Source organism: Peromyscus californicus, unplaced genomic scaffold (assembly GCF_007827085.1).
Source record: "Peromyscus californicus insignis strain IS unplaced genomic scaffold, ASM782708v3 Scaffold_2__1_contigs__length_46816999, whole genome shotgun sequence".
Lineage (NCBI taxonomy): Eukaryota > Metazoa > Chordata > Mammalia > Rodentia > Cricetidae > Peromyscus > Peromyscus californicus.
In genome coordinates, this window is record NW_026294540.1 from 20124364 (window position 1) to 20145819 (window position 21456).

A 21456-nucleotide genomic window follows, 5' to 3' on the forward strand; every position below is an offset into this window, starting at 1 on the left:
GGCGGCACATGCCTGTAATGCCCCAGTCCGGTTTACTTGAGAGGCTGAGGCAGGACGATCTCGAAATCAAGGAAAGCCCGTGTTGTGGAGGAAGTCAGTTGTCCATTGGAAACAAAAACCTAACCATCACGGAATCTAAGGACAAGCTTTGACAGAGCCATCCCAAGAACTTCCGGTTAGCTACAGCGCCCCGTCGCCAAGCAACTTCCCGGCGTGGGACGCAGCCGCTGCCGGTTACTGACGCCTCGCTCTTCCAATGACCTTCAGCGGCCGTGCTTCTCCTGGGTTCTGATTGGCTATGCTCTGAGGCCCCGCCTCGCACCTTCCTTTCTTTGCTGGACGCTCGTGGGCGTTTCAAAGTTTGTTGTGTCTGGACGCTGAAATTACTAGCACCCAGGATGCCGCGTGGAAGCGGAAGCGGCTCTTCCCGGGTGGTCCCTCCGGCCAGGTGAGACCCTCCTGGGGGCTGGTGGGGAAGAGCTTTTGAGGACATAGTCTAGAAAGAGGCGGGGAAAGAATGATTTATGCGACGATCTTGAGGTGGGTTTGTCTCACTGTGTTTTTGAGGCCCTCGGGCTAGCCTTGAACTTCACATAGGCTTGGCTGGCCTTTCTTGATTTTCCAGACTCGGCTTTCCCACGGCTGGGATTACAGGCTTTAAAGGTCTTTAGAAAAAAAAAATTATTTTAAAAATATTTATTTGTGTGCGGGCCTCTGTGTGGAGAGCGGAGAATTTAGAGTTCTCTCTATCCACCACTTCAGTCCAGGAGACCTAATATTTAGTGGTAAATGCTCTATTGCAGTGATTCCCAACCTTCCTAGTGCTGTGACTCCTTAATACAGTTCACCATGTAGTGGTGACCACCAATAATAAAATTACTTTTGGCCGGGCGGTGGTGGCGCACACCTTTAATCCCAGCACTCGGGAGGCAGAGCAGGTGGATCTCTGTGAGATTGAGGCCAGCCTGGGCTACAGAGTGAGTTTCAGGAGAAGGCGCCAAAGCTACACAGAGAAACCCTGTCTCAAAAAATAAATAAATAAATAATATTTTGTTGCTACTTCATAACTGTAATTTTGCTATTGTTGACACCATCCAGACTCCAGGTGTTCAACTTTTGGGGAATAAAATCGTAGACAGTTAAAAAAATATGGTCATACTGGGAGGGAACCAGAGTACTGTGTATATGGTTGGGGAATGTCCCATCTACCACCAAGATAGTCTCTCCCCCCCCCACACTCCTGTCTCCACAAAGGCAAGACTTGCCACCAGTTCAAGCCTAGCGGAACTATCTATGGAGAGACCCTGGCTCTAAACACGGAAAGAGAAATAAAATTAATAAAAGTTGCAGTTTAGATAGGTCACTTTCCCCAATGTTTTTTTTTTCCTTTTTGGATTGGGTTGGTGGTTTATTTTGTTTCTTTTGAGACAGGGTTTCACTGTGGCCCTGGCTGTCCTGGAACTCAGAGACCCACCTGCCTCTGCCTCCTGAATGCTGGGATTAAAGGTATGGGCCACCCTACCATACCCACCCGATTTAACCTTTTCTAATTGGTAAAATGAGGCCTTGGTCTACAGTCTGAACATTAGCTACCTCATGGCTGTCTTGGATTTTGTTGACTTTTGACTGTCTTTCTCCATTGCCCAAGCTGGTCCCAAAGCCACGTACTAAATGATCTTGTCCCCCTCACTGAGGAGCTGGAACTGTACCTTCTGTACATTTCTCTTTCTGGTTTAGTCAGCCCAGGGTCTCATGCCTGCTAGGAAAATGTTTTGTTAACCTAAGCTCTAACTCTTTTCATGTCTATTTGTGTGTGTATGTCTGTGGTGCCTCTGTGAAGGTCAAGGGCATCTTGTGGAAATTGGTTGTTTCCTTCCACCTTGTGGGTTCCAGGGATTGAACTCAGGTTGTGTCAGACTTCGCAGCAAGTCCCTTCCTCCAGTGAGACATTTTATCAGACACACACACACACACACACACACACACACACACACACAGCTCTAAATCTTTATTCAGGTATTAACTAGGTTAGGGAGACTCCTTCATTGTCCTAAAATTTCAATACACCTTGGCATCCATTCTCAACCTGTGGGTCAGGACAACCAGTGGCCAACTTTTGTCTCCAAACATGTATACATTAAGATTCGTAACAGGGCTGGAGAGATGGCTCAGAGGTTAAGAGCACTGACTGCTCTTCCAGAGGTCCTGAGTTCAATTCCCAGCAACCACATGGTGGCTCACAACCATCCATAATGAGATCTGGCGCCCTCTTCTGACCTGCAGGTGTATATGCAGACAGAACACTGTATACATAATAAATAAATTTAAAAAAAAAGATTCGTAACAGTAGCAAAGTTACAGTTATGAAGTAGCAACAAAAATAATTTCATGGTTGTGGGGTGGGGTGGGGGGTAGAGGTGGGGGGGTGGGGTGGAGTGGGGGGGTCACCACACCATGAGTAACTGTATTAAAAGGTTGTAGCATTAGGAAGATTGAGATGCAGTGGATTCCATGGCAACAGCCCTCTGGTATTTCTTCTTTAATACGATGACATTTAATTTGAAACTGATAGAGTAATAAAATGAAAGCTGTTTGCTCGTCTGTAGTTCTTGCTGCCCTAAAACTCACTCTGTAGACTGGAATGGCCTTGAACTTACAGAGATCCGCCTGCCTCTGCCTCCCCAGTACTGGGATTAAAGACGTGGGCCACCACCACCTGGCCTGAAGTACTGTTGTACAGGTTGTAGCCGTTTTAATATTTGAATAATCTTTCAGGCTGTCATTGTCTGTGAGTGGGTATGGGCAAATGAAGTGGGGATGTGAGCCGGGGAAGGCCCAAGGTGTCAGAGGGCCTGTAGCTGAGATTCACCACCGTGGTTAAGAGCTACTGAGAACTGAACTTGGGGCCTGTGGGAGAGCAGAATGCAATCTTCACTGTTGAGCGGCCTCTCCATCTTACCTTCTTACTCTCCCTTTTGTTGTTGTTGTTGTTGGTTGTTTTTCAAGACAGGGTTTCTCTGTGTAGCCCTGGCTGTCCTGGAACTCGAACTGTAGACCAGGCTGGCCTTGAACTCAGAGAGCCTCCCGCCTTTGCCTCCCAGGTCCTGGGATTAAAGGTGTATGCACCACTGCCTGGCCCTTTCTAACTCTTAATAGTCTATGAAGTATTGGGATCACTGGTTTTTGTTTTTTTTTTAAAGATACTGTGAGCCATGTGGATACATGAAAACAGTTACAAAAAAAGACAAAATAGTGTATGGTTTTTAAAGATTAAATAAGTACAGCAATACATACACACACACACACACACACACATATATGTATATATATGCAGTAATTGGAAACAGTTTCTGTAGTCTTCTTGCATGGGTTTGCTATGGGTGTTTAAAGATTTAAAATGAGGCTGGAAAGTTGGCTTTATAGTTAAGAACATCCACCACTCTTCAGAGGACACAGGTTTGATTCCCAGCATCCACACGGCCCCTCAAAACCATCTGTAACTCCAGGTCCAGGTGATCCAAAGCCCTCTTCTGGCATGCAAGTAGAACACAGACATGCATGCATGTAAACAATCATCCACATAAAATATAACAATAAAATAAGATCGATTTAAACTGAAGCCAGGCAGGGTGACAAATGCTTGTAATCCCAGCACTGGATGAGGCTGATGTAGGAGGAGTCACAGGTTCAGAGCTACTGTTTTGGCTAGGGTGTTTGGTTGGTTGGTTTTGGTGTTTGAGAGGAGGGTATCCTTTCTCAGGCTGGCCTTATTCACAGTGTAGAACAAGGATGGCAGTAGATATGCCAGAGTGTTCGGTGAAAAGCCCACAAGGAATGCTGAGAGCAGGAGAATAGAATTCCCCAGCGAGAGCACACCCATTAGTTATCCAGTACCAAGAGGCCAGCCCTGAAAACATACACACAAGTAACATGCAGACTGGGGCCGGTTATTTGAAATCATCAAAGAGGGGTATATACATGGGAGGGGGTTTGGAGGGAAGAAGGGGAGAAATGTCACAATTATTATACTCTGAAAAATGAATAATAGCGTAGAAGAGGAAGAAATCACTGTGTCGCTGCGATGACTTTGGCCTGTTGATTTTTCCTGTCTCTAACAGCCCAGTGCTGGTATTCCAGGTGAGGCCACCGAACCTGGCTTGTTGCATTTCTTCAGTAAATTCCAGAGCCGTTTGGAAGTGGGGACTGATGGGTTTTGTTCTTCTCTTCCCTAGCCGGGCCCCTCAGATGAGGGCTGCTCCCAGACAAGCACCTGCAGCTCATCCTCCAGCAGCAGCCGCCCCGTCTGCAGTTGGCTCACCTGCCGCCGCCCCCAGGCAGCCAGGCCTGATGGCCCAGATGGCCACCACTGCAGCTGGTGTGGCTTTGGGCTCCGCAGTGGGGCACACCCTGGGTCATGCCATCACCGGGGGCTTCAGTGGAGGTGGTAATGCTGAGCCCGCAAGGCCTGACATCACTTACCAGGTGAGATTGGGGCAGCTTTCCTCTCTGTGTTTTTCTCTTCTGAGAACACTTCTTTTATGTAGGACCCTGGGTTTAATTTTAGGATCCACAATACTTTAAGTACAAAGTGGTGTGCCTCTCCTCCCCACCTTTTTTTAAGTGTAGGTTGCTGGGGGTATGGCTTAGTGAATAAGCACTTATTATAAGTGAATAAGCTGTGGGGACCTGAGTTCAAATCCCATGAACCCACAAAAAGTCAGGCATAGCCATCCATATCTGTAAGTTCTGCATCGTGGAGGGGAGACAAGCAGATCCCACAGCCTGGCTGGGTGGCAGATGAAATGACCGTTTTCAGTGAGAGGCCCTGTCTCAAGGCAGTAGGATGGAGAGAGGCAGAGAGAAGACACCCCATGTCTTGGTTGGCCTCCCCATGGGCACACCTTCCCACACACTCATGTGTGAGCATCACACACAAAAGCCACATGGCATGGTTTGAGTTAGACCCTTAGGCGAGCATCAGCAAGTAGAACAGACTAGAATTAGAACAGTCTAGCCCAACCTACGATAAGATGGCCATTTTCCCCTTTAGATGATTTTTGTTTTGGAGAGGACCTCACTCAAGCTAGCCTTGAACTCATGGCAATCCTCCTGCCTTGGTTGTTAAAGGTTTTTCTTGACTACACTTATTCTGGATTCCTGTTAGTTCACTTGGAGACAAAGTCTTCAGTGTGGGACCCAAGCTGGCTTCAAGCTTGTAGCCTTCTTCTGGGTTGGCTTCTCAAGTGTTGGAGTTACAGCCATGGAGTTACTCAAAGGCCTGGCCTTTGAGTTCAGTCTCGGTGACATAATCACAAGTCCCTTTCATAGCTCTATGACCCCTTCCCTGCTATTTTTTTGCCCCCCTCCCCATATGTGGATTTTCCCTTCTAAGGAGCATATAATTTCTTGAAATCTGGTGTATCTGAAGTTTTCATCCATCTCTTTCCCATAATAGTCCTATGTTTCTTTAAGAATGGTTCACTTTCTCGTATATCTGTTTGTAGTACTGGGGATCAAACCCAGGGCCAAGTACACAGTCTTATATTGACTCCCTAGCCAGGTTAGTTGTGTTTTGTGTTTGTTTTTTGTTGTTGTTTTCCTGAGACAGGGTTTCTCTGTGTAGCCCTGGCTGTTCTGAAACTCACTCCTTAGACCAGGATGGCCCCAAACTCAGAGACTTGCCTGCCTCTACTTCCTGAGCGCTGGGATTAAAGGTGTGCACCACCACCACCACCACCACCACCACCACCGGCCAGATTTTAATGTTTTGATTTTGTATTTATAGTGTTAGGATCCAGCCCAGAGCCTGTGTTTCCTGAGCAAACACGTCATAGACCCGCCACCCTCCCATTCAGACTCTGGATGACCTTCGTTTGTTCTTTGGTTTTGAGTTGGAGGGTATCTTTCTCCTTAAACCTTAAAGGTTGTTTTGCCTTCTCTCTTTAAATGGTTTTCACTACCGTGTTCCTAGACAGAAAACTAAACGTGTGCCTTTTTCTAGTTGTTTCCCTGGCCTGCAGTCTGTAAATGCTGCCCTTGCTGTATACACCTACACTTTCTCAGGAGTACCTAATGTTATGTCTTGGCAGGAGCCCCAGGGAACCCAGCTGGTGAACCAGCAGTCTTTTGGGCCTTGCTCTCTTGATATCAAACAGTTTCTGGAGTGTGCCCAGAACCAGAGTGACGTCAAGCTCTGCGAGAGCTTCAGTGAGGTTTTGCAGCAGTACAGAATTGCAAATGGTAAGTGACCTGTCCGTCTGCTCAGAGTGATAGTCCTGAACCCCTTAGGGTGGCCGTTCTCAACTTATATGAGTTGTGACCTCTTTGGGGTCGAAAGACCTTTTCACTGGGGTTATCTAAGTTCATTGGAAAACGCATATTTGTGATGGTCTTAGGAACTGAGACTCTGCTTTACCATAGTCTTGGGTGGGTCTGCCTACATGCAGATAAGCCCACCTAGGAATAATCAGGGTGGTGGCATCATTGTGCCCACCCCATCACTTACACCCTGTACAAATACAGGTGTATGTGACAGGGTTGGTGCCAAAATGTAGTTATGCAGAGCAGTCACACATCTGTAGAAAGCAGCTACTGTGTTGAAAGCAGCAGTATTGGAGGTAAAAAATGACACCTCATGAATTATAATTACTGGGTTAATGTAAAATCATGTACCGTAATGTCATCAATTACTGTAGAAAAAAAAATCTGTACTATGGGAACTTAATCTGGATGCTGATTTGTTTGTTTGTTTGTCTGTTCATTTGTTGGGTTTTGGTGGTTTTTTATTTTTTGGTTTATTCAAGACAGGGTTTTTCTGTGTAGCCCTGACTGTTCTGGAACTCACTCTGTAGACCAGGTTGATCTAGGACTCTCAGAGATCCCCCTGCCTCTGCCTCCCAAGTGCTGGGATTAAAGGCATATGTCACCACCGCTCGGCGCCAATTGTTTCTTTATGTTCAGCTGTGGGTGATGTGAATGCTTCCCCCTTGTGATAGTAACAGGTACATTAAAAACAAACAAATAAACAATAACAAAAAAAACAAAGGAAGGGCTGGAGAGATGGCTCAGAGGTTAAGAGCACTGGCTGCTATTCCAAAGGTCCTGAGTTCAATTCCCAGCAACCACATGGTGGCTCACAACCATCTGTAACGAGATCTGGTGCCCTCTTCTGGCCTTCAGGGATACACGCAGACAGAGCATTGTATACATAACTAATAAAATTGTTAAAAAAAAAAAAAACAAAAAAAAAAAAACAAAGGAAAAAAACACACACAGAGAATGGTAAATCATAGGAAACTTTAATGTACTGTATTGCCTGAACTATGCCATCATCTTTTGTATCATTAAAGCTCTTGTTGTGTATTATTTTCATTAGAGGGCCATCCCCCAATAATGGATCGTGTAGAGAAGAAGGTTAAGAAAAGAAGATACAGTGAAGATTTTTTACAGTACGGTTTTACCTCAAAAGTTACAGCAGGGATTGAGAAGCCGCAGTGTGTTATTTGTGGTGATGTTCTCTCAGCGGAATCGATGAAGCCGAACAAATTAAAGCGCCATTTTGACAGCAAGCACCTGAGCTTTGCTGGCAAGGACGTCAGCTATTTTAGAAGCAGAGCTGATGAACTCAAGAGAGCCAGACCTGACACCGGTGGTGCCAAGTACCCCAGACAGAACGTAATAGCCGTCGAAGCTTCCTATTTGGTGGCACTCAGAATCGCCAGGACTATGAAACCTCACACCTTTGCGGAGGATTTACTGTTGCCAGCGGCCAAAGACGGTGTTCGAGTTATGATTGGAGATGAATTTGTTACGCAGCTGAGTACGGTTTCCTTATCTAACGACACTGTCCGCAGAAGAATAGACGACATGTCTGCCGACATCCTCAATCAGGTAATCGAGGAAATTAAAGCTGCTCCACTGCCAATATTTAGTATCCAGCTCGATGAATCGACCGACGTGGCAAACTGTTCACAGTTACTGGTTTACGTGAGGTACATTAATGACGGCGACTTTAAAGACGAGTTCCTCTTTTGCAAACCCCTTGAAACGACAGCTACTGCGCAGGATGTATTTGACAAAGTCGGTTCATTTCTGAAAGAGCACAAGCTCTCCTGGGAAATGATCGGTGGTGTTTGCACAGACGGTGCTCCGGCTCTGCTAGGATGTCAGTCTGGATTTCAACACTTGGTACTGAACGCGTCGCCCAGAGTCATCGGAACTCACTGTATGCTTCATCTGCAAACGTTGGCGGTGAAGACGCTGCCCCAAGAGTTACAGGAAGTCATGAAAAGAGTCGTAAGTTCGGTCAATTTTGTAAAGTCGAGCCCTTTAAACAGTCGACTGTTTTCCCAGCTGTGCTTGGATATGCCAGACAAAGCTCTGCTATTTCACACTGAAGGGAGATGGTTGTCCAGAGGAACCGTTTTAAAACATGTCTTTGAGCTTCGAGACGAACTCAGGATGTTTTTCAGTCAGAAAGCAAGACCACAGTTCGAAGCACTTTTCAGCAATAAAAGTGAATTGCAGAAAATAGCTTACTTGGTGGACATCTTTGCCATCCTCAATGAGCTCAGTTTATCACTGCGAGGCCCAAATGCAACCTGCCTCGATTTGTCCGAAAAGATCCAGTCCTTCCAAATGAAACTTCAGCTATGGCAAAAAAAGCTGGATGAAAATAAGATATACATGCTGCCTACCTTATCTGCTTTCTTTGAGGAGCATGACATTGAACCCCCCAAAAGGATCTCAATGATCATTTCTGTGAAAGAACACTTGCACATGCTTGCAGGAGAAATTTCCTGGTACTTTCCAAACCTACCTGACATCCCGTTTGCCCTTGCCAGGAGCCCATTCACAGTCAGAGTGGAAGATGTTCCCAAGACGGCCCAAGAGGAGTTCATTGACCTTCTGAACAGTGACGCAGCGAGGATTGATTTCTCGACACTTCCAGTTACCCAGTTCTGGATCAAGTGTTTGCAGCCCTACCCTGTTCTGTCCGAGACTGTGTTGCGCCTCCTCCTTCCATTTCCCACTACGCATCTCTGTGAAACGGGGTTTTCCAGCTTGTTAGTGATCAAGTCTAAATACAGAAGTAGACTCGCTGTGGAAAATGATCTTCGCTGTGCTCTGGCAAAGACCATCCCCAGAATTTCTGACCTAGTGAAAAAGAAGCAGTCTCAACCTTCACACTGATAATGGCTTTTATAGATACTGTCGCAAAATGTAGCAACTTGTGGGTTGTTTTTTTGTTTTTTGTTGTTTTGTTTTTTTGATTTTTGGATTTTGTTGTTGTTGTTTGAGACAGGGTTTCTCTGTGTAACCCTGGCTGTCATGGAACTCACTCTGTAGACCAAGCTCAGAGAGATTCACCTGTCTCTACCTCCCAAGTGCTGAGAGTAAAGGCCTTCATCGCCGCCACCACCCAGCTACTATTATTATATTAAGACTTACCCATGCTACACCATGCTTCAAGACAATTTTATTTATTTGTAATTAGAAATATTTCACAATATATACATACTGTTTTTTTTGGGATTAATCACTATGCTTTAATGCTACGCAATTTTTACCAGTGAAAATACATCCTACATATCAGATGTTTACATTACGATTCATAACAGTAGCAAATTTGCAGTTTTGAAGTAGAACGAAATAATTTTATGGTTGGGGGGGTCATCACAATATGAGGAATTGGGTTAAAGGTTCACCTCATTAGGAAGGTTGAGAAGACCTGATCTATAATTAACAGTTTCAGGGGATCCGATGTCCTCTTCTGACCATGCTCAGGCACCAGGTATGCATGTCACACGCAGACAAAACACTGATACACATAAATAACTAAATCTCATTTTTTAAATAAAAAAAAAATAAATGCCCTACGTACAGACTTTCCTACAGGCAATTTGATGGGAGCATTTTTGCAATTGTGTTTTTCTCTTCCAGATAATTCTAGTTTGTGTTAAGTTGACAAAAACTAGCCAGCATATCCTATTAACATTGATTATTTCTTGGGGTTGGGGATTTAGCACAGTGGTAGAGCACTTGCTAGAGGCCCTGGGTTTGGTCCTCAGCTCTGAAAAAAAAAAAAAAAAGACAAAGTAACATTATTTCTTGCATTAGGACAAACTGGGTAAAAGCCATATCCCATCAGGTGTAACCACACTGTTATTTAAACAGCTGGTTTTAAATTTTTTTATTCATTTATTTGGACCAGTTGTGGTGTCCCACAGGTTTAATCCCAGAACTTGGGAGGCTCAGGTAGATGGGCCTCTGAGTTCAAGGCTGGCCAGAGCCATACAGTGAGACCCTCTCTAGAAACAAACTGTATCGGTTGTCAGTTGCTGTGATAAAACACCATGACCAAGGCAACTTAGAGAAGAAAGAGGTTATTTGGACTTAGGGTTCCAGAAGGGTAGGGCGGTCATGGCATGGAAGCAGTAGGCAGAGTGGCTGGCCCAGAATACCATACTGAGAACTCACACCCTTTACTGTGAGCAGGAAGCAGAGACAGTAAGCTGGGAAATGACATGAATCAAGCCCACTGTCAGCACTAAATATGATGATGATACATGCCTTACAGAGTTCCAGACCAGCCAGGGGCTACATAGTGAGACCCTGTCTCAAACAACATATTAAAAACAAAACAAACAAACAAAAACTTCTATTCCAGGCAGTGGTGGCTCATGCCTTTAATCTCAGCACTCGGGAGTCAGAGGCAGGCAGCTCTGAGTTTGAGGCCAGCCAGGTCTAGAGAATGAGTTCCAGGACAGCTGAGGCTACACAGAGAAACCCTATCTTGAAAAAAAAAAAATAAGCCAGTTTCTAGTGATATAATTTCTCCAACAAGGCCATACTTCCTAAACCTCTCTAAGCATTGTTACCAACTATTCAAATACATGAGCCTAAAGAGGAAGAGCACATTCAAATCAAATTACCACTCACAATGAGAGAGTCTGTCCATGTCCATCTGTCCATCCTGCCACCTTGTGGGACTTGGGGATGGAACTCTGGTCATCAGATCTGTGTAGAAATGCTTCTATCTGTCGGGTGGTGGTGGCGAATGCCTTTAATCCCAGCACTTGGGAGGCAGAGCCAGGCGGATCTCTGAGTTGGAGGCCAGCCTGGACTACAGGGTGAGTTCCAGGAAAAGTGCAAAGCTACACAGAGAAACCCTGTCTCAAAAAATGCCATCATTGAGTCATCTTGCTAGCCCTTGAACAGCTACTTTTATTTTTGTTCTTGTTTGGTTCTGTATATATGTGTGTGCTTGAGAGCACATACATGCATGCATGCATGCTCTTATAGCCCATTCGTTCATACAGAGTGATGGAGGGTGTTGAGTGTTTTCCTCTATTGCTCTGCCTGTTCCCTGGAGATAGGGTCTCTCACTGAACCCGTGCTTTGACTAGGCTCAGTGATCCTCTTGTGCCTGCCTCTCTTGGTCCCTCTACAGGGATGAGGGGAAAGGCCTTTGCAGCCACACCTGGCTCTGTTTGTTTGTTTGATTGTTTGTTTTCAAGACAGGGTTTCTCTGTGTAGCTTTGGAGCCTTTCCTGGAACTCGCTCTGTAGTAGACCAGGCTGCCTTCGAACTCACAGAGATCAGTCTGACTCTCCCCTGAGTGCTGGGATTAAAGGCACGCACCACCACCGCCAGGCTCTTAAACTTTTTGTGCATGTTTTCACCTTAGCTCTTTCAGCATTCTTTTTATTTTTATTTTTTGGGTTTTTTTGAGACAGGGTTTCTCTGTGTAGCTTTGGAGCCTGTCCTGGAACTCGCTTTGTAGTCTTTCAGCATTCTTGGGATGTGATTATATGTGTGGAGGATTGTTTATTTTTTGAAACAAGGCCTCACATTGTAGCCCAGGCTAGCCTGGAACTTATGGTAATCCTCCTGTGTCAGCCAGCCATGGACCACCACCCACAGTCTAATCAACATACCATTTGTTTTGAGACATGGTCTCATTACGTAGTCCTTGCTGGTCTGGAGCTCACCATGTAAACAAAGCTGGCCTAGAGCTCACAGAGACCTGCCTGCCTTCGCTTCTGCCTCTGCCTTCGCTTCTGCTTCCTAAGTGTATACCAGTGAGCCTGGCTCGTTTTCATTGGCCTGAAGATTTTAGCAAATGGTAGTGCTTAGTATGTTTGAGACCCTGGGATTAAGCCCCCCAGTGCTTTCTCTCTTAAGTCCGATACCTGTGTTTCTTTAGGGGTGGTGTCTACTAATGATTGTTTTTCTTTAAAATGGTTATACGGCGGCCATTCAGATAGTTCATCAGGTAAAGGTATCTGCTGCCAAGCCTGATAATTTGAGTTCAGTTCCACAGGGTAGGAGGAGAGGAGACTTCCAAAACCTGCTCTCAGACATCCACATACACACACACACACACAAATTTTAAAATTTAGATGCATTTATTATTTGTGTGATTGAGTTTTGCCTGTATGTATTGGTGGCCAGAAGAGGGCTTCAGATCCCCCTGGGACTAGAATTATAGACTGTTGTGGGTTACCATGTGAGTGCTGGGAATAGAACCCAGGTCCTCTGGAAGGGCAGTCTTAATCACTAAGAACTCTATCCAGCCCCTCCATTCTAAAATGCTACTTGGGATGGTCAGTCAGTCAGTCTTTTCAATTTATGAGACACGCTTTTGGGTGTATCATTTGAGGGAGTTTCCAGAGAGTATAGATTGAGGAGGGACAACCCACCCTGAATGTGGGCAGCATTATCCAGTGGGCTGGGGACTTGAATAAAAATGGAGGGGTGGGAGGAAAAAAAAGCAAGCAAGACGCTAGAATTCCCCTTTCTTTGCTTTCCGATTGACCAATGCAGGTATGAACAAGTAGCCTCAGGATCCTGCCCACCGCGCCTTCCCATCTGATTCCTGCCACGTATTTGGTTAAAGCAATGAAAAAGTAAATGTTGAAGAGAATAATCATGTCACACAAAGAAACACAGGAACAAAGCAAAAGTAATTCAACAAGCCTATTTTCTTTTGCAAAAATGAGTTAGCCAATACATTCGGCCCAAAGGGCCTCCATCTTTTATCCCTGTGGTGGGATTACAGGTGTGCACAACCACATCAATGCTGGGGGCGGAACCCAGGGCTTCGTGCATGCTAGCTCAGGACTCTACCCACTGAGCCACGTTCCCTTGCTCGCTCCCTTCAGGTTTGTGACCAACGGAACCAGTAGGTTTACAGTTAACAATGCCCCTCCGCCGGGATACTCAGAATTCCCAATCTGGAACAAAGAAGCCTCGCCTAGAAGCCACGCCTCTCTGTGAGGTCACAGAGGGTTCGCCCGTATAGCGGAGCCAATAGGAACCCTGGGCGGGGCCTTTGGGGCGGAGTAGCCAGCGGCGGCGGCGGCGGCGGGCGCAGCGCAGCGGCGCGATGGACCCGCCAGCTCGTCCTCCCGTCTCCCGCCCACGGGCTCGTGGTCGCCCGCCGCCGCCGGAGACGCTGCCCACTGCGGGCTTCGACGACGAGCTGTACGACTGCCTGGACTACTACTACCTGCGTGACTTCCCGGCCTCTGGAGCTGGCCGCAGCAAGGGCCGGACGCGGCGCGAGCAGCAGCTGCGCACCAACCACACGGTGCCCGGCGGCCACGAGCGCAAGGTGGCGCAGACCCTGATCAACGGGCAGCGCAAGCGGCGCCAGCGCCAGCTGCAACCGCGGCCCCGCACGCGCCTCACCTGAGCGGGTATGGGCAGGCAGAGCCCCTCGTTGGGGGCTAGGAAATAGAAGCTCCTGTATCTCAGGCGGGTCTCGAACTCACTAGGGTAGGATGACCGTGGAACTCCAGATCGTCCTGTGTCCAGCTTCCAAGAGCTGGGATGATAAGACATGGGCCACAATGGCTAGCTCTTTTTCTTTCATTCTTTTTAATAGTTTTATTTTTATTTTTTGGTTTTTCGAGACAGGGTTTCTCTGTGTAGCCTTGGCTGTCTTGGAACTCACTCTGTAGCCCAGGCTGGCCTCGAACTCACAGAGATCCTCCTGCCTCTGCCTCCCGAGTGCTGAGATTAAAGGCGTGCCACGACTGCCGGGCCTTTATTTTTTATTTTTTGACACAGTCTCACGTTGCCTAAACTGACCTCAAACTCTTCATCCTCCAGCGTTCACCTCTAATTTCAAGCAAGGGCCATGATCACATGCTGTGTTGTTTTGTTTTATTGATAGGGCCCAGAGTAGCCCAGGGTGGCATGGAATTTGGAGCAATCCTCAACCTCTCTAGCCTTGAGATTACAGGTCTGTGCCACCATGTTCCCCTCTCACACTCTTCTGAAACTTCCGAGCATTAGTCATAACTGTACTCGACCCTTCCCAGGGGTTTCCTGGCTGCTAATGCAAGTCTATGCTTTGGAAGTTTGCAATTAGATGAGAAAGGCCTAGGTCAGAAGTGCCAGAATATGTCTCAAGAAATACATCCCAGCAGGTCGGTTTACACCTGTAATCCATCTCAGTGCTCTGGAGACTGAGACAGATGTACTGCTTGAGTTTGAGGCCAACCACAGATACAGTGTGTGGCGCTGTCTCAAAACAAAACAATCCCTTATTGTTTGCTTTCTGTCGCTGTGATAAATACCATGACCAAAAGCAACTTGGGTAGGAAAAGGTTTATTTCATTTTTTTTTTTTTTTTTTTTCGGAGACACAGTTTATTTCTTTTTCTTTTTTTTTTTCTTTTCGAGACACAGTTTCGATGTGCAGCTTTGGAGCCTGTCCTGGAACTCTCTGTAGACCAGGCTGGCCTCAAACTCACAGTGATCCTGGCTCCGCCTCCCAAGTGCTGGGATTAAAGGCATGTGCCACCACCACCCCCATCCCCACACCCACCCCACCCCCACCCTCCAGCAGGCTTATTTCATTTTAAAGCTTACAGTCCGTCATGAAGGGAAGTCACAGCAGGAGCCCAGAGGCAGGAACTGAAGCCCAGTCCACAGACTTGATGTTCATTTACCTCTCCTACACCTCCCAGGATGACCTGCCCTGGGTCATTCTGCCCACAGTGGGCTGGGCTCTCCTACATCAATCATTCATTGAGAAAATGGCCCCATAGACTTGTCTACAGGCCAGTCTGCTACCTCTCTCTCTTCTCAGATGACCCTAGTTTGTGTCAAGTTGACAAAATACAAGACAGACAAACAAAATAGGAGACAAAAGCTAGGTATGATGGTGCATACCTATACACCTATAATACACCTATACACCTGTACACCTATAATACACCTATACATCTGTACACCTGTACACCTATAATACACCTATACACCTATAATACACCTATACACCTGTACACCTATAATACACCTATACACCTATAATACACCTATACACCTGTACACCTATAATACACCTATACATCTGTACACCTGTACACCTATAATACATCTATACACCTATAATACACCTATACACCTATAATACACCTATACACCTATAATACACCTATATACCTATAATACACCTATACACCTATAATACATCTATACACATAATACATCTATACACCTATAATATACCTATACACTTATACTACACCTATACACCTATAATACACCTATACATCTATACACCTCTACACCTATAATACACCTCTACACCTATAATACATCTATACACCTATAATACACCTATACACTTATACTACACCTATACACCTATAATACACCTATACATCTATACACCTCTACACCTATAATACACCTCTACACCTATAATACATCTATACACCTATAATACACCTATACACCTATAATACACTTTACACCTATAATATACTTATACACCTATAATACACCTATACACCTATAGTACACTTATACACCTATAGTACACTTATACAACTATAATACACTTATATACCTATAATACATCATACACCTATAATACACCTATACACCTATAATACATCTGTACACCTGTACACCTGTAATACACCTATACACCTCTTAGCCCTAGGAAAGTGAAGGTGGGGTCAGAGGTTCAAGGTCAGAGACTGCAGTTGGCTCAGCTGTTGAAGCACTTGTTCTCGCAGGGGACCTAGGATTGGTTCCCACCCCCCACCTCCATCAGGTGCCTCATTACCATCTGTAGCTCCAGTTCGAGGGGATCCATCACCCTCTTCTGGCCACTGAGGATACTGCATGCATGTCATACACCTATATTTGAGCAAACACGTACACATAATTTTTTTTTTTAATGAAAAAGTTTTTAAAAAAAGGTCAAGATCATTGGCTCCATAGTCAGTTTGAGGCCTCCATGAGACAGAAACAGGGAGGCTGAGAACCAGCTCAGTTGAGAGTTGTTCACTCAGTGTGCGTAAGATTCCAGGATCAATCACCAGCACTGTCTACATGGGACCCATATGAAGGACCTTAGCATTAGGGAGGTAGAGGCAGGAGGACCGAAAGTTTATGTTATCCTTGGTTACACAGTTGGAGGCCAGCCTGGGCTACTTGTGACCCTGTCTAAAACAAATAACAACAACCCACTAGTGGCTCTGATCTGTTACGCTGGCACTCAGGAAGCAGAGGCAGGAGGATCATGAGTTGGAGTCGAGCCCGGGCTTTATTTTGAGTTTCCGATCACCATGGGCTAGAGTAACATCTCATCTCAAAGGAAAAACAAAAAACTAATAACTTCTAATGCTCTTTGTGAGACGTGGGGGAATGACTGACTTTTGTTTCTTTCTTATTTTTTACAGGAAACCTGAAAGACCTGTTAAAAGTATTTTCAACTGTAACTGAGTTCCTCCATGTTGGTCAACAGGACTTTTTTTTGATAGTGTTTAAGTTTCCTGCTTCAGTCTTTTCCTCACTAATTAGTTATTAAGTAAGTAGTTTCCAAGTAGGGATGTCTTTTTAGGGCTTCCAATTAAAAGAGAACAGCAAGAATGCATTTTAACTCTTCTGGGTTTTTCTCCCTCCCCACCCCCATCCCCCCACCCCATTATCATGGTGGTAACTGGTTTCTGGTTCGCAAGTATTTGGTCTCTATAAAGTGTAAAGAAGGAATCACGAGGCTAAAGTGATTGTAGCAACAGCCTAAGGACCTGAGTTTGATCTTTCAAAGTCATGGTTTTGAAAAAGCTGGGTGTAGTGGCCCACACCTAAAATCCCATCATTTGGGAGGTAGAGACAGATTTCTGGGGCTCACCGGCCAGCTAACATAACCTACAATATATGTTCCAGGCCAGCTCACCGGCCAGCTAACATAACCTACAATATATGTTCCAGGCCAATGAGCAACACTGCCTTAAAAAAAAAAAAAGGAAGAATCCTACCTGATATTGAATAATTGCCTCTACATGTACATACCCATGCTCATGCACGCGCACTCACACATACACACATGCACACACACACACCAACAGTGAACTGGGGAGACCCAGGACAGGATATTTTACAAGAAAAAATTCTACCCATATGTCATCTCTGAAAGTTTGGTTTTGGTTTTGATTTTGGGGAGTGATTGAGATGGGGTCTCTCTATGTAGCCTTGGCCGTCCTGGAACTTGCTGTGTAAACCAGGCTAGCCAGGAACTCACAAGTTCTGCCTGCCTCTGCCTCCTGAGTGTTGAAATTAAATACATGCACCACCACTTCAGGCTGAAGGTTTTTGTTTGTTTGTTTTCAAGACAGGGTTTCTCTGTATAGTCCTGGCTGTCCTGGAGCTCCCTCTGAAGACTAGGCTGGCCTAGAACTCAAAAATCTGCCTGCCTCTGCCTCCGGAGTGCTGGGATTAAAAACCTATACCACCACTGTCAGGCATCTGGCTGAAGTTTTTTGTTTGTTTGTTTTAATTTATTTAATTTTATTTTATGTGCATTGGTGTGAGGGTGTCAGATTCCCCTGGAACTGGAGTCACAGACAGTTGTGAGCTGCCATGTGGGTGCTAGGAATTGAACACCGGTCTTCTGGAAGAGCAGCCAGTGCTCTTAACCTCTGAGCCATCTCTCCAGCCCCCAGGCTGAAGGTTTAATGTGCATTAGAGTAGGCTATTGTGGGGACTGGAGATATAGCTCAGTTGGTAGAGTGTTTGCCTAGCATGCATGAAGCTATGGATTTAAGCCATAGAGCCTGCATTAATTGGGTGTGTGGTAGGTAGCACGTGCCTGTAATCCCAGCACTTGGGAGTTACAGGTCCAAAGATCAGAAGTTTGAGGTCATTCTTTGTGAGTTCGGGGCAAGCCTGGGGTTTGTGAGACCCTGTGCCAACAATAACACTAGGCCATATTCAACAGTTCTCATCACTTGTTTCACAACATCTCTTTGACATGGGTGCTGCTGTCCTCATTTTAGAAAAGAGATTCGAATCATGTCCTAGTTAGCTTTTTTAAAAAAATTATGTAGGGGCTAGAGAGATGGCTCAGATGTTAAGAGCACTGGCTGCACTTCCAGAGGTCCCGAATTCAATCCCAGCAACCACATGGTGGCTCATAACCATCTATAATGAGATCTGATGCCTTCTTCTGGCCTGCAGGCATACATTCAGACAGAACACTGTATACATAATAAATAAATAAATACGTCTTTAAAAAATGTTATGTGTCTGTATGTGTGTATGTCATGTGTATTCTGGTAACCCCAGAGGCCAGAAGAGAGTGGGATTCATACAGGCATTTGATACACCATCTGCTGTGGATTCGAGAAAGCAAAGGCAGGTCATCTGGAAGTGCAATCACACACACACCCCTAACCACTATGCTGTCTCTCCAGTCCCATTCTGGTACAGTCTAGAGTCTGAGGACAGCCTCCATTAAGGAATTCCCTAGATAAGATTGTCACACCAACAAGGCAGTAGGGAGTTGTCTGGATAACTGAGTGGGAAGAACCCAGCCCACTATGGGTGGCACCATCCCCTGGGAAGGAGGCATTGGACTGTAGAAACTAGCTGAACCTATTTTGGTGTCTTTAATACCTTTCATCCAGCATCCTCCTCTGGAGGCAGAGGCAGGCAGATTTCTATGGGTTCGAGGCTAGCCTGGTCTACATAGTTCCAGGCCAGCCAATGCTACACAGTGAAACCCTGTCTCAAACATAACAAAAAGGTAGCTGAAGTGATTCAGCAAGCAGCACGTTCCTCTGTGGCTTCTGCCTCACACTCCTGCTTGAGATCTTGCCCTGACTTTCCTCAGTGATGGACTGTGCCCTGTAAGCGTAACCCAAATAAACCCTTTTCTCCCCTCAGTTGCTTTTTTGTCAGACTATTTTCACAACAGAAAGGAAACTGGAACAAATGCAGTGAAGTAAGCGGGGCATAGTTTCACATGCCTTTGGTCCCAGCACTCAGGAGACAGAGGCAGGTGCATCTCTGAGTTCAAGGCCAGGCTGGTCTACAGAGGGAGTTCCGGGACAGCCAGGGCTAGGTAGAGAGGCTCTGCCTCAAAACAAAACAAAAACTCTATTTAGTGAGGCAGTGGTAGTGGTGGTGGTGGTGGCGGCGGCGGCGGCGGCGGCGGCGGCGGCGGCGGCGGCGGCGGCGGCGGCGGCGGCGGCGGCGGCGGCGGCGCACGCCTTTAATCCCAGCACTTGGGAGGCAGAGGCAGGTGGATGTCTGTGAGTTCAAGGCCAGGCTGGTCTACAGAGTGAGTTCCAGGACAGCTAAGGCTACACGGAGAAACTCTGTCTTGAAAAATAAACAACAAAGCCGGGCGGTGGTGGCGCACGCCTTTAATCCCAGCACTCGGGAGGCAGAGCCAGGCGGATCTCTGTGAGTTCGAGGCCAGCCTGGTCTCCAAAGCGAGTTCCAGGAAAGGCGCAAAGCTACACAGAGAAACCCTGTCTCGAAAAACAAAAACAAAAACAAAAAAAAAAAAAGAAAAATAAACAACAAACCAGTGAAGTAACATGCAGAGATTACACAGAAGTAAACCAAGAACTTGGTCCTAGTAAGCATGCTCTTGTTGTATAGCAAGTACAACAGTGACAGTTTCACATTCAGTTATACCTAGGGTTTATCTTTGGGTATGATAATGATTATGCATAAGCCGGTCCATATTTTAATAACCTTTTCTTGTTTTTGTTTTTGTTTTGCGGGGGTGGGGGGGAAGATGTTTCTTTTTGCTTTGTCTCTTCTCTTCTCTCTCTCTCTCTCTCTCTCTCTCTCTCTCTCTCTCTCTCTCTCGTCTTTCACACACACACACACACACACACACACACACATCCCTTTCCTTGGTAAGGCCTATGTAGCCCTGGTCGGCTTCAAAGTTGACTCATAGACCAAGCTGGCCTCAAACTCACAGAGATCCACCTGTCTCTACTGTATATTGGAATTAAAGGCGTGCACCACCAGGCTGGGCTCATTTTCTTCATGCCAACTGATGAGTGGTGTGCCTCTTTTCTTCTTTCCTTCCTTCCTTTCTTTTCTTCTTCGTTCTTCTTTCTTCTTTTTTGTTTGTTTGTTTGTATTTGTTTTTTGAGACAGGGTTTCTCTGTGTAGTCCTGGCTGTCCTGGATCTCACGCTGTAGACCAGGCTGGCCTCAAACTCACAGAGATCTACCTGCCTCTGCCTCTTGAGTGCTGGGATTAAAGGCATGCACCACTACTGCCCTACTGATGTGCCTCTTTTCAATTTTGTTTTTTGTTTGTTTTTTCAAGACAGGGTTTCTCTGTGTAGCTTTGGCGCTTTGCCTGGATCTCACTCTGTAGACCAGGATGGCCTCGAACTCACAGAGATCCGCCTGGCTCTACCTCCCATGTGCTGGTATTAAAGGCGTGTGCCACCACCGCCCGGCTTGCACAGTGCTATTTAATACGTGCATAGTCCCCAATGTTCAATTCCCAACGCCACGAAACCAAAACAAGCATTTCATCCCAATTATCACTAAAGCACAGGCCTTGGAGTCTTTATAACTGCTGCGTTCCCTCCTGAAATGCTCGCACCCTTAATAAAGACATGGCTTGCTTCCCCGATTCATCAATGACTCTATTCCAATGTTCCTGTTCCAGTCCTGCCCTGGGGTGGCAAAGACAGTTCAGTGGGTAAAGGTGCCTGCTTCTAAACCTGATGACCTGAGGTCAATCCCTGGAACCCACATGATCAAAGGAGAGAACTGACTCCCAAAATTTGTCCTCTGACTTCCATAAGCACCACCCACACACACATTTACATCAATGAACATGCACAGACACACAGATAACTTTTTTTTGTTGGTTTGTTTTTTTGAGACAGGATTTCTCTGTGTAGCTTTGCGCCTTTCCTGGAACTTACTCTATAGCCCAGGCTGGCCTCGAACTCACAGAGATCCACCTGCCTTTGCCTCCTGAGTGCTGGGATTAAAGGCATGTGCCACCACTGCCCCGCTCCACAGATAACATTTTAAGAGCCCTGTCTCTCTCTCTCTCTCTCTCTCTCTCTCTCTCTCTCTCTCTCTCTCTCTCTCTCCCTCTCCCCCCTCTCCTCTCCTCTCTCTCCTTTCTCTCCTCTCATTTTTTTTTTTTTTTTGAGACA

General features: G+C 46.0%; 2 protein-coding genes across 3 annotated transcripts; both read left to right on the forward strand.

The window, feature by feature from the left end:
- The first annotated feature begins 318 nt into the window (after positions 1 to 318).
- On the forward strand, positions 319 to 9602 carry LOC128121101 (protein ZBED8-like). Of its 2 annotated transcripts, none has more exons than XM_052755558.1 (4): positions 319 to 448; positions 4233 to 4482; positions 6090 to 6240; positions 7376 to 9602. In XM_052755558.1, the coding sequence occupies exons 1-4, from the start codon at positions 399 to 401 to the stop codon at positions 9190 to 9192; spliced, it is 2268 nt and encodes a 755-aa protein (XP_052611518.1). In that variant the 5' UTR covers positions 319 to 398; the 3' UTR covers positions 9193 to 9602. The 2 variants fall into 2 exon arrangements, with proteins under 2 accessions (XP_052611518.1, XP_052611519.1); XM_052755559.1 differs by lacking the exon at positions 319 to 448 and adding an exon at positions 3475 to 4137.
- Positions 9603 to 13074: 3472 nt separating this feature from the next.
- Positions 13075 to 16791, forward strand: Nupr2 (nuclear protein 2, transcriptional regulator). Its single transcript, XM_052754757.1, has 2 exons — positions 13075 to 13703; positions 16709 to 16791. The coding sequence occupies exon 1, from the start codon at positions 13391 to 13393 to the stop codon at positions 13697 to 13699; it is 309 nt and encodes a 102-aa protein (XP_052610717.1). The 5' UTR covers positions 13075 to 13390; the 3' UTR covers positions 13700 to 13703; positions 16709 to 16791.
- The last annotated feature ends 4665 nt before the right edge of the window (positions 16792 to 21456 follow it).